This window comes from Phyllostomus hastatus, unplaced genomic scaffold (genome assembly GCF_019186645.2).
Source record: "Phyllostomus hastatus isolate PE091 unplaced genomic scaffold, TTU_PhHast_1.1 phas_contig_86, whole genome shotgun sequence".
Taxonomy (NCBI): domain Eukaryota; kingdom Metazoa; phylum Chordata; class Mammalia; order Chiroptera; family Phyllostomidae; genus Phyllostomus; species Phyllostomus hastatus.
The window spans coordinates 70,357,211-70,374,015 of NW_025333977.1; the positions used below are offsets into that span (position 1 = coordinate 70,357,211).

At 34.2% G+C, this 16,805-nt stretch overlaps 1 protein-coding gene across 4 annotated transcripts in view; it reads left to right on the plus strand.

Moving 5' to 3' along the window:
* The window catches only part of DCBLD2 (discoidin, CUB and LCCL domain containing 2), a 95,724-nt gene that overhangs the window by 23,445 nt on the left and 55,474 nt on the right, over positions 1–16,805 (plus strand). For all 4 annotated transcript variants that reach the window (XM_045850809.1, XM_045850810.1, XM_045850813.1 and 1 more), the window contains one exon: positions 3,071–3,298. In XM_045850809.1, coding sequence (XP_045706765.1) covers positions 3,071–3,298 — 228 coding nt within the window. The remainder of the gene's footprint in view (positions 1–3,070; positions 3,299–16,805) is intronic.

Consider the following 16,805-nt stretch of genomic DNA (forward strand, 5'->3'; position numbering starts at 1 on the left):
TCCCCTACCACATTGTACATTTGTGACTATGCGTAAGTTATTCTTACATTATTATTGATCAATTATTGTATTATTCCATATGAACAACCGTAGGTCTAGTTTTGCCCCACCTTGTGTATTAGGTGATTTGTTGATAAAGAATATTTTCCAGATTTTTGCTTTACTTGGAAATATTTTGTCATATTCTAAGTATTTTGGTGTAGAATAGGCTTTACTGTTAGGAACTATAAAAATGAATGGGGAGCACATTTTCTAATTTGGGAGTAAAAGTGAGGACAATCTTTCTTTGATAATTAAACATCATGACCTTTGGGTGCCTAGTACAGTGTTTTTCAGACTGTACTAGGTAGGGGCTCTTTGGTATGTCAGGCATATAGAGCCAAGACCTGAACATGCTGGAGTGTATAGGATTACAATGTAAAATAACAAAGAGAAAAGCATTTGAAAACTGGCCTACTGCATATATGTAAGCCCAGTGTTCCCTTTTGCACTGGAATATTCTAAACATATACCTCATAGCAGTAGGTGTTAGGCCAGTCCAGCTAAGCTATTTACCTAGTCAGGTTAAATTTACCACATAGTTTTTGAAATATGAAACATTCAAACTTGTTCAGTGCGGTAGATTTGAGACTTACTTTTAACTTTGGTGTTTGGTGTGTATCATATTGTTTGCAAGAGGAGGAAGCTCTGAACTCCATCACATATTTTAAAACATTCTTAGCACGGTACTTGTGGACTGCTCATGCCCCCCCCCACCCCCCACAAAATACTGTTAAAAAGAAGCCCCATCTTCTTTTCTTCATCAGCATGTACGTTCAAGTCTGTTTTTCATCAGTTAGTGTTTATTGTGTTAACTTCTGTAGAAATTACGCTTTATGGAGGAAAGGGCAAGAAATGTTTTGTGTATTTATTGAGACTCAAACGTAATATGAACATAAAGACATCTAAAAAATTACTACTAACACTCTGCATCTACTTTCGATGATAATCATTTTAAAATCACAACCTTAAGTAACAGCCTATGGGGAATACATTAAATGTGACAACTTGCCATTACTAAGTCAAGAATTCAGATGTTAATGGAAAATTCTTGGCTTTCTGAAATCCATCAACACTTCCAGTCATTTCAAAAGCTGCCTTAGTTTCTGTTTACTAAAGAAAATGCATTTGTATTGTGATTTATTTCATTTATTCAATGGCTGCTTTTTAAAGATTGAAACACTTATAGAAAGAAAGCATGTTTTTATGTTCTCATTGGTAAAAGAACATCTTAAGCTAATTTCATAATGTTAGAAACTCTATCTTAGGATATCTGTTTTTTTTCCTTTGAGAAAAAATGTTAATGATTGTTTAAAAGTTATTTATATTGCAATTCATTTATTTTCACAGCAAAAGTTGTATACCCCTGTTTTCAATTTAGATGATATCCAACAGAAATATTCAAGGTATTTTTGTGATAGTTTCAGGGGAGATTTGTGGGGGTTTTTTTCCTGTGAGTTGTATAACATTCTAAGTTTTGTATTTGCAAAATGTCAGTGGGTGTACCACAAAAACTCATGTGTTTACTTTATGGCGCCTTTTCATATTATATTATTGAGCTGCTATGCCTAGCTCTTGTGTGGGGGATGAAAGCAGGTATACAAGATGGGTCAAGATGATTAAAAAGCTAAGCTTTACATGAGAGAGATACATTTATAAAGCCAGGTTGCTAGTTACTGACTGACCTTCAAAAGTAGACTAAGTAACAGTACTCACATGGATCTGAGAATTAAAATTTTTTATCAGCAAAGGATTTGAAGTATTGTCATCAGAATGTAGGTTAGTTGTTTCTTTATTAAAGTTACTTTTGAGATGAGTTTGAATTTTTTTGCAGGTTAATAAATATTTATTTTGCAAGTACTACTTGGAGATGTTAGGTTCTTATTCATAGGCCTTTAAATTTCATCTGTTCCAGTAAATGATAGCAGCACTACATCATTCTTAAAAATAATTCAAGATAATAGGAAATTCTATCACAGCCCTCTGTGTCCATATTAAGGTTAAAACATAGCAGTGTCCCTTTCAATATTGTTTTTTGTGTGAGTACTGAATTATCCCAAATGATGATTATCGATAGTTCTTTTGAAGGGGAAAATACTATCATTTTAAAAGGATGTCTTAATCTTCCTATTAGAAAGAATTTATTTAAATTCTGTCATCAAGGAATGTTAAACTGTACAATTGGAGCAGCAGCTGAAACCTCTTAATCAACATTACATGTCTCCTGCTCAGTAAGATGACATTTTATAATAGAGGGAAGGATGCACATTTGTTTATTTTTACAAACAATATGTTAAGTTATCTGAGTTTCCACATCTAGTTTCTGAAAAAAATTTCTAGAGCAAACAATGCTGCTACAAACACATTTTTCCTAATCTTTAATAAGCATTTAACTTAATATTTTCTTATCATTTTGTAGGGAAACAATGAGGCTTTGGAGAAAGATTACTAAAAAGTCAAATTTCGGTAGAATATAAAATTAAACTTCAATAACTATTGCTTTAATGCCTCAAGGAATGTCTTGCATGTGTAATATGGTTAGTAATTGTGTAATCTTTAGTATATATTGAGTGCTTTTAGAAATCATCTCCCAGCTTTTAGGAGAGGTTTGTGATATTTGTAAATAAATAGGTGAAGCCAATCACATGCTTTCATTTTTATATTTTACATTTACTTGAAACAATTACTGTGAATTGATACTCTTAGAGACTGGATTTATGACTTGTATATATATATATAATTTTTTTGACAAATTATGTGTACTTCTATTCCAATTGAGATTGGAAGGTTTTTGGAACTCATAAATTATAAAGATAATCATTGATTATTTTGACCTAAGCTGGCTTCTTTTGGCTCCTATGCATAGATATGCTAAGAACTATGTCATCTGTTTTTATCTTGTGTAAGAGTATTAGAGGTATAAAATATCTGATGTCATACATATTTTAAAATCGTCACACAAGTCCTAATTATATACAGTATAAGTTAAAGATGTAAGAATAATTTATTGTTCTTTTAACTCTTTTTAAAGGTGATGGATGTGGACACACTGTACTAGGCCCTGAAAGTGGAACTCTTACGTCCATAAACTACCCACAGACCTATCCCAACAGCACCGTTTGTGAATGGGAGATTCGTGTAAAGATGGGAGAGAGAGTGCACATCAAATTTGGTGACTTTGACATTGAAGATTCTGATTCTTGTCATCTTAATTATTTGAGAATTTATAATGGAATTGGAGTTAGCAGGACTGAAATAGGTAGGAAATTTTCTTGTGAATGTACATGTAATACATTATTGCCTCAAGTTTTAAAACTGAAGCAGTTTTTGGTACTTAATGTTGAATAACTATGCTGTATGGATGATACATGTGAAATTATTGAAAGCATGTGTGAATGTCTCAAATTTGAATCTTTTGGGAAGAGAAGATTCTTTTTATTTTTAAATTTATTTATTTTTAGAGAGGGAAGGGAGGGGGAGAGAGAGAGAGAGAGAAACATCAATGTGCGGTTGCTGGGGGTCATGGCCTGCAACCCAGGCATGTACCCTGACTGGGAATTGAACCTGCAACACTTTGGTTCGCAGCTCGCGCTCAAACCACTGAGCAATGCCAGCCAGGGCCTCTTATAAGCCTATATTCATACCTTTGCAACAAAATGCTACTTAATTTATTTCTAAGAAGGAGAAAGTTAATTATCTCACTTTTTTGTTTTTCTTTTATTGTTTTATTTGCAGTTAAAGAATATAATTCACACTTAGGAAGCAGTGTATCATTATCATTAAGGGCATGGGCTTTTGATCCAAATCTCTTGGTATTTAATCCTAACTTTGCTGTTACCTTGCTCTGTGGCCCTATGCAAGTTATCTGACCTCTCTGTTTCCTCACTTGTAAAATAGGAAATGAACTTATATGTGCTTAGAACAGTACATAACGTACAACATATATGCTTAGTAAATATTAGCTGTTACTGGTTTTACCCTTAGCTAGGAGCAGTGGTTCTCAATAATGGCTACATATTAGAGTCACCTGGGGAAACTTTTAAATAATACTCCATATATACCTGATCCTTACCTTAGACCAGTTGAATCAAAAAATCTTTGGGTGGGACCCATGCCTCAGTATTTTAAAAGGATCCCAGGATCATCTACTTAGACCTTTGGCTTAGAGAGCAGCACCTTTCTCTTAAGCAAGAAATTTGGAAAATTTTGTAAGGCTGTTTAGGTGAACCATTGAATTCTTTGAGTTTGTTTGGAAACATTCATACAAGTGTTTAAAGTGTCTTTTTGGAACTGTAATTGGAACCTAGTATCTTGTTTTTAAGCATCATGTTCATCCTCTGGCTTCCTCTACATCTATAATCAAATACTTTATCTCTTCTCTACTTCTTTAATTTTGGCCTCTTATCTACCAGAGTACGATTCCTGTCCTGTTTCCCTGACTGTTAATTGATAGCCTCTGTTGTGTCTGAGTCAACTCTTGATTAACCTGGTACCTTAATCACCATGTGCACATTGCCCTGAATATGTGGTATTGGATAAGCTTTTAGGAACTCAGATACCTGAGGACCTAGAAACACCAGTATTGTAACACTAATAGACAAGTAGATATCAAATGCCTCCTGAAGTGATGCAGTAGAGAGTAAATAGTACCACATGAGCTATCTTGAAACAACAGTGAAAAAAGGTGAAACATAATGTGATCAAACACGGAACAGTTTATAGGAAATAAAAGAGCTAAAGAAACACATTATATCAATCCTGAGGCCTATATAGGCATGCTTCGGTTTATTGCACCTCACAGATGTTGCATTTTTTCACAAATTGAAGGCAAGAATCACTACTAGCAAAAAGCTTATGACTCACTTTAGGACAATACTTGTTTATTGCACTGGTCTGGAACCAAACTTGCAATATTTCTGAGGTATGCCTGTGTATAAATGGCATTTAAAAAAAAAGGGAAGAAGTAGAAGGAACTGTCAGACATTGAGATACATCTTCCAAAAGTAATGTGTGGATCTTGTTTGTATCTTAATTTAAGCTAACCAACTGAAAGAACACATTTTTAAGATAATTAGAGAAATTTTAAGAGGAATTGTGTATTCAGTGATTGTCAAGAATGATTGCTTTTGGTTTGGTAAATGTTATTTTTTAAGATCTAATTTGTTAGAGACATTTTGAAGTCAAATATCTTGGATTTGTTTTTAAATATTTCAGGGAGAAAAAAAGTAGGAAGAAAGGTAGGGGAAACAAGAGTAACACACAGATGAAGCTGTTCCATGGGCACACACACAGTTGTTAAACACTCTTCTGCTTTCACGTACTGCATTTTGCTGTGTATAATGTGTACCCACATTTTTGTGCACATAACCATTGTTATATACCCATGGTCTGTAATTATTACACCCAGTATAATGTGCATTCTTATTTTTCTTTCAAACATTTGAGCAAAAGAGCGTGCATTATACACTGCATAATACTGTCATTTTGAAAAATTCGTAGGGAAAACATTTTTTTTTAATAAAAAGAGGATTGTACATGTATATTTGGACAATAATTAGTGTTACTGGAAAGCTGAGTGTCATGAGAAAAATCTGAGATAGGTTTTAAATCTCTCACTGGGCTCTCATCACAGCTCCAGGATTTACCAGGTTCGTGCTAAAAGTCCTTTCTGCAAGTCATTGGCCCTGTCTGTAATTCAAAGTCATCATCCATATTGTAGGAAGATTAAATGCAGTAACACTTTGAAGTGCTTGGGATATAGTAGGTATACAGTAAATCTCAGCTTTCTCTTATTTCCATTGTTTTTTGTTTTCCTTAGTCTCTCTTCACCTGGGCTAATAAAAAGCCTCAGAAAGGCAAAGGGCACTGAGTGACGATGGTTCCTGTTGCATTCAGTTTGCCCCCTTCCCATCACTTCCTACTGTAGACCCCTGGTCCTCCATTTGGGTAGCAATGTATGGTCAGTAGGAGAAAGGTAACTATCTTGGCGTTGCACAGAGTAAGGATCATGTAAGAACACTTGTTTAATGTTCTGGTTAATATAGGTATACAGAGAATTATAGAATAGAAACAAATACATTGTGGACATCAACATTCCAGTGATAATGGTAATGAATCTTCTTTTTCCTCTAGCATCTTTTCTCAGTGCCCTTTTCAGAAAGAGGCAGGCCCAAGCATATTGTATTTTCCCTATAAAAACGGTTCCCATTTTCAGTGTAGATTTGAAAAGGTTTGACTATAATTGTTAATTTTAGGGATTTTTTCCCCTGAGAGATACTATTATGGAATAATGAAAAAAATGAAAGGGAAAACAGTTTCTCAAGGAATTATTTCTTTAATCCTAAAGTCGTTAGGATGTTTTAACTGATAAGGCACTTTTGGTTACTTGGCAGTTGGATAGTTTTTTTTTTTTGTTCTCTTAGAAATGTGTAATATTCTTTAAATAAATGAGTTTATTAGATTTTATATAACTGCAATCTAAATTGCTTAACTTTCCAGAAATCTTTGTGAAAATAACTCATTGTAGTGGCAATCATTTCACTGACAGATAGGACTGGCTCCATAGATCTGCGTTCTGTTCCTTTTTAAGTTAGATTGTATGGAAATAAGAATACCATATTGGAATAAGAATTCCATTGTACCTTCAATATTATTTTTTAATTATTCTTTAATTCCTGCTATATGAGACATAGCAGTTGCTCTGTAAAGATGGAAATTGAAGTAAAAAATTCATTTGCCATTAATATTAACCTTTTTTATAGTACACATATATCTCCAAACTATTTTGCATGTTTTTTCTTTCAATATTTAGACATTTTCATATTGATCCATAGACATCTGCTAATATTTCCCCATGTATATTTTTGACAATTAGCCCAAAGATAAATTTTAAAAACAAATATTGTTAAAAAGAAAAGCATTTGCTTATTTGTAAACTTTTCCTATTCTATGTATTTTCTTCCTATATTGTGCTTAAAATTTTCATTTTAAACAAACTTTTTTTGGGAGCATCTCTAAAAAGAAGCTAAATATTTTAAAGCCTAGTAGGTATTAAAGAAAAATGCATTTTATAGGAGAATAAATGTAAAAGTACATGTATCTATGTATTCAATTATATTTAAAGATATACATTCTGTCTTATACATACTTCATTGAAGGTAGCTTTTCAAGTTACATCTCTTAAATCCTCAGATGATATTTATAAAGAGGAGAACTGAGGGCCTTTGAGTATTTCATAAACAATTCCGTGTCTCTTGTATTTTCAGTTTCTCTTTCTGTATTGTTTGTCCCTTGTCTTTATAATGTGTTTAGGTCTTCCTATTCTAATAGGAAAAAATAAATTTTCTTTCTCTTTACCAGCAAACTTCTTGAAAAAGTTGTATTGATGATATTATATACTTAACAATAATAATGATTGCTAACATTTTCTGAATTCTTATTCTGTAGAGCCTAGGCTGATGATGACAATAATTTACCATGCATGTAGTACTTGCTCTTTTGTCAGATACTATTCAAATCACTTTTATCAGCTAACTTATTTAGTTTCCACAAGAATCGTTGAGGTAGATACTGTTATCACCCCACTTTACGGATAGGAAAATTGAGTTACAGAGTGATTAAATAACTTGTTCAGGGTCACACAGCTAGTCAGTTGCTAACTGGGAATCAAACCTTCATAGTCCAGCTCCAAAACTGATGCAAGTTTTTGGTGACTTGCTTAATTTCTGATTAAACTGATGCTTAATTTCATGGAATCCTATAAGAATTCTATACATTATTCCCATAAAACATATAAAGAAATAGAACATCGGAGAAAATAAGCAACTTGTCCAAAGTCACATAGTCTAGCATTGAGACTTGAACTGAGATCTGGCTGACAGCAAAGTCCATAACCTCTACCACTAGGACTTTTAGAGTGATAGGTACCAGCTATTACTTCTGTCTTTTACTGTATGACTGTTGAAACTAGCAACTTTTTTCTTTACCTGTTTATTTTGACATTACTTCGGACTTAACATATTTTGACATTATTTCAGACTTACAGAAAAGTTACAAGAATTGGATAATTTCCATTTTTTTTAACCTGGATTTTCCAAATGTTACTATTTTACCACATTTTCTTTATACCCTCCCCCATTTTTTCTAAACTGAGAGCAAGTTTCAAACATAATGTCCCTGACAGCCCTCCCCCTGTACTAAAGTGTTTAATCCCTAGAAATTTAGGACATTCTTTTTACATGATCACAGAACAGTTATAAAAACAGAAAATTTAACATTGGTGTTATACTAGCCTGCAGACCTTATTCAGAGTTCTCCAGTTGTCTGAATAGTACCCTTTATAGCAAAATTAATTCTCAGATCATGTATTGCATTCAGTTGTCACATCATCTTTTTGTCTCCATTGTTTTTGGAAATTAAAGGCAATGGCAGTTTCTGTGTTTCTCCTTGATTTGATGATGTTTACATTTTTGAAGCTTATGGGCCAGTTATTTTGTAAATTCCTAGTTTGGTTTGTCTGATGTTTCCTCATGATTGATTCATGTTAAGTGACTTTTGGCAGGAAAACCCAAGGAGTGATATTCTCAATGCATTGAATCAGGAGGCACACAATGTCGATTTGTGCCATTACTGGTGATGTTTTTGATCTCTTGGCTAAGATGGCATCTCCCACATTTCTACACTGTGTAGTTGTTTCCCTTCATCAGTATTCATCTTATGGGAAAGTCTCCTTGAAATGATGTAAATATCCTGTTACTTATCAAACTTGTACCCATTACTTTTGGCATCCATTAATGATTCTTGTCTGAGTCAGCTATATTATTATAATTCTCATCAAGTGGTAATTTTCTAATTTCATCATTCCTGCTGTGTTTATTAGTGTTTTTCTACTGAAAGGATGAGCTTTTTCTTTTATGTCAGTGTGGATTCATGGATTCTTATGTTAGTCCATGGTTTATAATCCTTTGCTTATTATCTATTTTGATTCTCAGATTGTCCTTATTTTCCAGTGGGAGGCTCTTTAAAACTTTTATGATATCCTCATAATTTTTTGAGTATTCCCTTCTGTTCTGGCATAGGATATTCTAGATTTATCATGTACTTGCCCTCCCTACCCCAGCCCCAAAATCAGCCATTTCTTTGAGGAATCCTTGTTCTTTTCAGTGGAAAATTGTTATTAGAAATCTGATCTCTTTTTTTTTATTTTAATCATTGTTCAAATACAGTTTTCTCCTTTTTACTCCCAATCCAGCCTCCCACCCCTCCCCACTTCCCTCCCATTACCACCCTCCCCGTAGTTTATGACCATGTGTCCTTTAAGTTTGTTCCCGTGAACCCATCCCACTGTCCCCTTAAATTCCCTCTACTCTCTTCTGTGGGCACTGTCAGCCTGGCCTCTATTTCAGTGTCTTTGGTTATATTTTGCTTGTTTCTTTGTTTTGTTAATTTAGGTTCCTGTTAAAGGTGAGATCATATGGTATTTGTCTTTCACTGCCTGGCTTGTTTCGCTTAGCATAATGTTTTCCAGCTCCATCCATGCTGTTGCAAAGGGTAGGAGCTCCTTCTTTCTTTCTGCTGCATAGAATTCCATTGTGTAAATGTACCATAGTTTTTTTGATCCATTCATTTACTGATGGGCATCTTGGTTGCTTCCAGCATTTAGCTATTGTAAATTGTGCTGCTATGAACATTGGGATGCATAGGTTCTTTTGAATTGGTGCTTTAGTATTCTTAGGATAGAGTCCCAGCAGTGGAATTGCTGGGTCAAAAGGCAGATCCATTTTTAGTTTTCTGAGGAAGTTCCATACTGCTTTCCATAGTGGTTGTACCAGTCTGCAGTCCCACCAACAGTGCACTAGGGATCCCTTTTCTCCACAACCTCTCCAACACTTGTTGTTTGTTGCTTTGTTTATGATGGCCATTCTATCTGGTGTGAATTGGTATCTCATTGTGGTTTTAATTTGCATCTCTCTGATAGCTAGCGATATTGAACATCGTTTCATGTGTCTTTGGATTTTCTGTATGTCCTCCTTGGAGAAGTGTCTGTTCAAGTCCTTTGTCCACGTTTTAATTGGATTCCTTGTCTTCTTAGAGTGCAGTCTTGTAAGTTCTTTATATATTTTGGAGATTAAGCCCTTGTCTGAGATATCATTGGCAAATATGTTTTCCCATACAGTTGGTTCTCTTTTAATTTTGATACTGTTTTCTTTAGCTGTGCAGAAGCTTTTAATTTTGATGAGGTCCCATTTGTTTATTCTTTCCTTATGTCCCTTGCTCTAGGGGACAAGTCAGTAAAAAAGTTTCTTCGTGAAATATCTGAGATTTTCCAGAAATCTGATCTCTAAGTTTAGACCAGTGAGCTGTCATGCCCTATAAGCAAACAGATTTAGTAAATAGATGTGTATATGTAAAATATATTGGGTGCAGCAGAAATAATGCCCCTTTTTTATAATACAGAATCTTGTATTACAGAATCATAAGCATGTAATTCTGTAACATAACAATATCACACTCAAGCACACCATATGACATTTTAGGTGAAATGTTCAAATTAAAACTCTGAATTATTACATCCATATTATCACCCTACCAACCGCACTCACATTGGCGTTACTTCTGCCAGACCTTGTATACAATACCTGTAGTATATCTATTTTTATAATTATCTGCCAATATTTATTAAAAAGTGTATATTTATACTGATAACGTTTAATTCTAATCCAACATCACAAGGTTAGAATTAAAGGTATTGGTACCTTTTTGTATTGGTAACACTATGTTGATGAGATATCTAGCTCCTGTTTATCTACAATACAGGTACTTATTTTATTTACTTGTTTGGTGCTATAATACACAGAAAATAGTTTCAGGATAGCTAGCCTATGCTTCTTAGTCAAGGAAGCCTGCTGCCTGTAACTGAGGACTTAGTTTCTAAACACTGTGTTCAGAATTGCCTGGGCTGCTTTTCCCCCACCACCTCCCACCCTCCAGTGTGGTTACATTATCCATTTCTAATAAGTTTTGGTTCATTTACTTTTATGCATGTTCCATTTTAGGTTTTTTCCCTCTATTCTTGTTGGTTTTCTTTTTCCCTTTGTTGAGTTTCACATTAACATGGTTCTTAAAGTTAGAACTATACAATAAGATAGTGACATCACAACACTATTTTATCTTCACTCGAGGACATGCTTACTGATTTTAGAGAGGGGGGGAAAGGAGGAAGAGAGAGAGGGAGAGGAACATTGATGTGACAGAAAGATTGGTTGCCTCTGAACACATATACTGACTAGGAACCAAACCTGCAGCCCAGGCAAGTACCCTGACCTTGAATTGAACTGGTCACCTTTTGGTTTATTGATCAGTGCTTCAGCCAACTGAGCCACACGGGCCAGGGCTGCATTACATTTCTTCTTCCTTCCCACCTCCATCCAACCCTTGTAGGTAACCAATTCTATTAGTCTTTGTTTTTTTTCCTTTTCTGCATTTCTTTTTTTGTATAAATGATACATTTATATGATTTTATTTTTCCCTTCTTATACAAAATGTAACATACTTTTGATATTCTTTTCTACTTCCTTTCCCCCACTCTTCAACAACGTATCTACTAGAAATCATTATAGTTCATAGAGATAGTCTTCATTCTTTTCACAGCTACATAGAACTGCAGCATGTGGATGTACTACTACAGTTTATTTAACCAGTCTTGTATATGTAGGTATATAGGTTGCTTCCAATATTTTACAATTACAATAACTCTGCAATAAATAACTTTATACATACATGTTTTCTGTATTTTTGGAGATGTATCTTCAGAGTAAATTCCTGAAGTACATTTAGTGGTTCAAAAGGTTTGGCAGTTTGTAGATATTGCCAAATTCCCTCATACAAGGGTTGTGCCAATTTGCATTTCTCCCACAATACATTAACATGCTCATTTCCTTGCCAACAGAGTATATGGTGATGATTTGCCCACTGATAGGTAAGAAATGGTATCCCAGTATAATTATATTTCTCTTACTATGAGTCAGGTTGAGCTTTTTTAAAAAATACATTAAAGGTCCATTTTTCCCCTTCCTTTTGTCTGTTCATATCATTTCCCATTTTTCTGTCATTTTTTTTGGTCTTTGTTTCTCCAATGGATTCAGAACCTTCTTACTGTCTTTTAGTGATATTAGCCTTTATGTGATCTATGCTGCAGTTTCTCTTAGTTTGTTTCCTAGTGTTTCGACTTTGTTAATGGAGGTTGTTTATAAGTAGGTTTTTTTTTTTTGTGGTCATGCAAACTTTTAAAAATATAGTAAATGTATCAGTCTTTTACCACATCTGTATTCTGAGTCATAATTGGACATTGAAAAGCCTTTTCCTACATCCTGGCTAAAAATAAATTTACCCATCTATTCTTTTAGTACATTTAGATAGTATATTTAGATCCCTAAATTTGGTTCATTTGGAAATATTCTTTTAAATCATATTGATGTGTAGATCTAATAGTATTTTTTCCAGATGGTTAATTTCTTGTCCTAGCATCATGCGTTTAAAAGTCTATCTTTGCCTCAATGATACCTATATGATACCTTTATCATATACTTTAGTTTTGTATGTACTCGGATCCATTTCTGGGCTTTCTGTTGTATTCCAGTGGTGTATCTATTCATGTATCAGAACCTCACCATTTTAATTGTAAAAGCTCTATACTGTTTTAATGTCTGATTGGGCTAGCTGCATCTTCATGGATGTCCATTTTTAGTGTTTTCCTGGCTCTTCTTGCTGTTTATACGAAGTTTAATATCAACCTGCCCAACTTCATTAAAAAGTTTGTTGGTATTTTGGGGGTCATTATGTTGTTTATAAATTATTGTTATTTATAGTGGTTATTTCCCTCTTATCATATCTTGTTTTGTATATTTGTGCTTTTTCTTTTTTTTTTCCTTTGGTTAGCTAGTAGTCTGCCTGTTAATTTGTTCTAAAACATAGATTTTGATTTATTAATTATATTTAGATCTATTTTTTTCTGTTCTCTATCTCAGTTTCTATTTTCTTTTTCTCATGTTTTCTTTTGGTTTATTTTGTTGTTTGTTTCCTAGCTAAATGCTTTTAGCTAGGAATTTAATTCATTTATATTTATTCTTTTATTTTATTGATATTTATCTCTTTATTAAATTTATTCCTAGGTATTTTATGCTTTTTGATGTAATTATAAATGGGATTGTTTTCTTGATTTCTCCATAGTTGGTTATAAAAATGAATCAGATGCCGGCACATTTATTCTGTATCCTACAACTTCACTAAATTCATGTATTTGTAATAGTTTTTTAGTGGCATCTTTAGAGTTTTCTATATATAGTGTCATGTCATCTATAAATAATGAGGGTTTTACTTCTTCATTTCTGATTTGAATGCCTTTTATTTCTTTTGCTTATTTTAGTTGTTGTTCAAGTACAATTTTCTATCCTTTAGTCCCATCCCAGCCTACCCACCCAGCCCTCCCCACCTCCCTCCCATTTCCATCTGCCCCTAGTTTTTGTCCATGTGTCCTTTATACTTGTTCCTGTAAACCTTTCCCCTTTTCCCCTGAAATTCCCCTGAAATTTCCTCCCCTCTCCCCTCTGGACACTGTCAGCCTGTCCTCAATTTCAGTGTCTTTGGTTATATTTTGCTTGCCTCTTTTTGTTGTTTAGGTTCCTGTTAAAGGTGAGATCATATGGTATTTGTCTTTCACCACCTGGTTTATTTCGCTTAGTATAATGCTTTCCAGTTCCATCCATGCTGTCTCAAAGGGTAGGAACTCCTTCTTTCTTTCTGATGCATGGAATTCCATTGTGTAAATGTACCATAGTTTTTTGATCCATTCATTTACTGATGGGCATCTTGGTTGCTTCCAGCATCTAGCTATTGTAAATTGTGCTGCTATGAACATTGGGATGCATAGGTTCTTTTGGATTGGTGTTTTAGTATTCTTAGGATAGAGTCCCAGTGGTGGAATTGCTGGGTCAAAAGGCAGATCCATTTTTAGTTTTCTGAGGAAGTTCCATACTGCTTTCCATAGTGGTTGTACCAGTCTGCAGTCCCACCAACAGTGCACTAGGGACCCCCTTTTTCTCCACAACCTCTCCAACACTTGTTGTTTGTTGCTTTGCTTATGATGGCCATTCTGACCGGTGTAAAGTGGAATCTCATTGTGGTTTTAATTTGCATCTCTCTGATAGCTAGCAGTTTTGAGCATCTTTTCATGTGTCTCTGGATCCTCTGTATGTCCTTCTTGGAGAAGTGTCTGTTTAAACCCTTTGTCCATTTTTTAATTGGGTTGCTTGTCTTAGAGTCGAGTCGTGTAAGTTCTTTATATATTTTGGAGATTAAACCCTTGTCTGAGGTATCATTGGAGGTAAAAGACCTGCATGCAGAAAACTGTACAACACTGAAGAAAGAAATCAATGAAAACACAAACAAATGGAAACATATACTGTGTTCATGGATCAGAAGAATTAACATAATCAAAATGTCCATACTACCCAAAGCAATTTACAGATTCAATGCAATGCCTATTAAAGTGCCAATGGCATATTTCACAGACATAGAACAAACACTTCAAAAATTTATATGGAACCATAAATGCCCTCGAATAGCTGCTGCAATTTTGAGAAAGAAAAGCAAAGTAGGAGGGATCACAATACCTGATACCAAACTGTATTACAAGGCCACTGTAATCAAAACAGCCTGGTACTGGCATAAAAACAGGCACATGGACCAATGGAACAGAACAGAGAGCCCAGAAATAAACCCAAGTCTCAACAGTCAACTAATATTTGACAAAGGGGACAGCAACATAAAATGGGGTAATAATAGCCTCATCAACAAATGGTGTTGGGAGAACTGGACAGCTACGTGCAAAAAAATGAAACTCAAGCACCAACTTACACCATACACAAAGATAAATTCAAGGTGGATAAAAGATTTCAATATAAGCCATGACACTATTAAAGTCCTAGAGGAGAACATAGGCAGGAAAATCTCAGATATTTCACACAGAAACATTTTTACTGAATTCCTTTTCTTTCTTCTTTCTCATTGCTATGACTAGAACTTTCAATACAGTGGTGAACAGAAGTTATAGTGGGAATCCTTGTGTAATTCCTGGTCATAGAGGAAAAGCTTCCAGGTTGTCACCATTCACTATGTTATTAGCTGTGGGTTTTTCATGTATGCCCTTCATTACCTAGAAATGTATTCCTTCTGTACCCACTTTGTTGAGACTTTTTTTTATCATAAAGGGATGTTGAATTTTGTCAAATTCTTTTTCAGCATCTATGGAGATGATCATATTGTTTTTATCTTTTATTTTGTTAATGTGATATATGACATTGATTCACAGATGTTGAAACATCCTTGTATCTGTGGGATGAATCCCATTTGATCATAGTATATAATCCTTTTTAATGTATTGTTTAATTCAGTTTGCTAATATTTTTTTGCTGAAATTTAAAAATGTTTGATCTGTATATTGCATTGTGTGTCCACCACCCAAAGTCAAGTCATTTTCTGTTACCATATATTTGGCACCTGGGTGTGCTAATATTTTATTGAGAATATTTTCATCTATGCTAATCAAGGATATTGGCCTATAATTTTATTTTTTTATTTTTATTTTTTGTAATGTCTTTTTTTTTTTTTTTTGGTTTTGGTGTCTGGGTAATGCTGCCTTCATAGAATGCATTTAGAAGTATTCCTGTCTCTTCAATTTTTTGAAAAAAAATTGAGAACAAAAGGTGTTAATTCTTCTTTGAATGTCTGGTAGAATTCACCTGTGAAGCTCTCTGGTCCTGGACTTTTGTTTGTTGGGAAAATTTTTTACCATATGGAATCTGCTGCTATTCTCTTTATAACCTAATATACAGTCATTTTTGTAAATGTCCCCATGTATGCTTGGGGAGGTTTATTCCCTCAAATTTAAGATGTAAAGTTTGATAGGCATCTGAAAGATCTGTCTTATTTACTGTGCTGTTTAGGTTTTCTATATCCGTATTTTTATCCACTTGATCTCTTATTAGTGTTTCTCTTTTTGCTTTACTGCATCTCCTTGGCTTTTTGCTTTTGTAAGGGGGATGCCATATTATCACTTGGATATTATTTAGATCTTCAATTCAAATTGTGACTTCTAGCATTAGAAAGTTTCTTCATTGTTAAATGTACTTTTAATATTGAATTCTCATTTGATTTGTCTGGCATCAAGATCATACACACACTGTTCTTATTTTGCCTTACATACCTGTTTTTGCTTATCCTTTTATTTTTAGTTTTTCTCAATCATTTTGTTTGGGGTATATTTCTCATATAGTGTATTTTTGGATCTTATTTTATGAACCAAGTTCATTAAATGTTTTTAATAAACATTTTATATATTTATTTTTAGACAGAGGGGAAGGGAGGGAGAAAAAGAGGGAAAGAAACATCAGTGTGTGGTTGCCTTTCGTGCGCCCCCTATTGATGAATGGCAAGCAACCGAGGCATGTGCCCTGACTGAGAATCGAACAGGTGACCCTTTGGTTCACAGGCCAGTGCTCAATCCAGCCAGGCCGTGATTTTTTTTTATAATAGCTAAATTAATCTCATTGCATTTATTTATGGTTTGATTCCCAGTTAGGGCACGTGCCTGAGTAGCAGGCTAGGTCATGCAAGAGGCAACCACATATTAATATTTCTCTCTTTCTCTTTCCCTTCCCCTATCCCCAAAAATAAATAAACAAAATCTTAAAAAAAAGAAAGAAAAAATT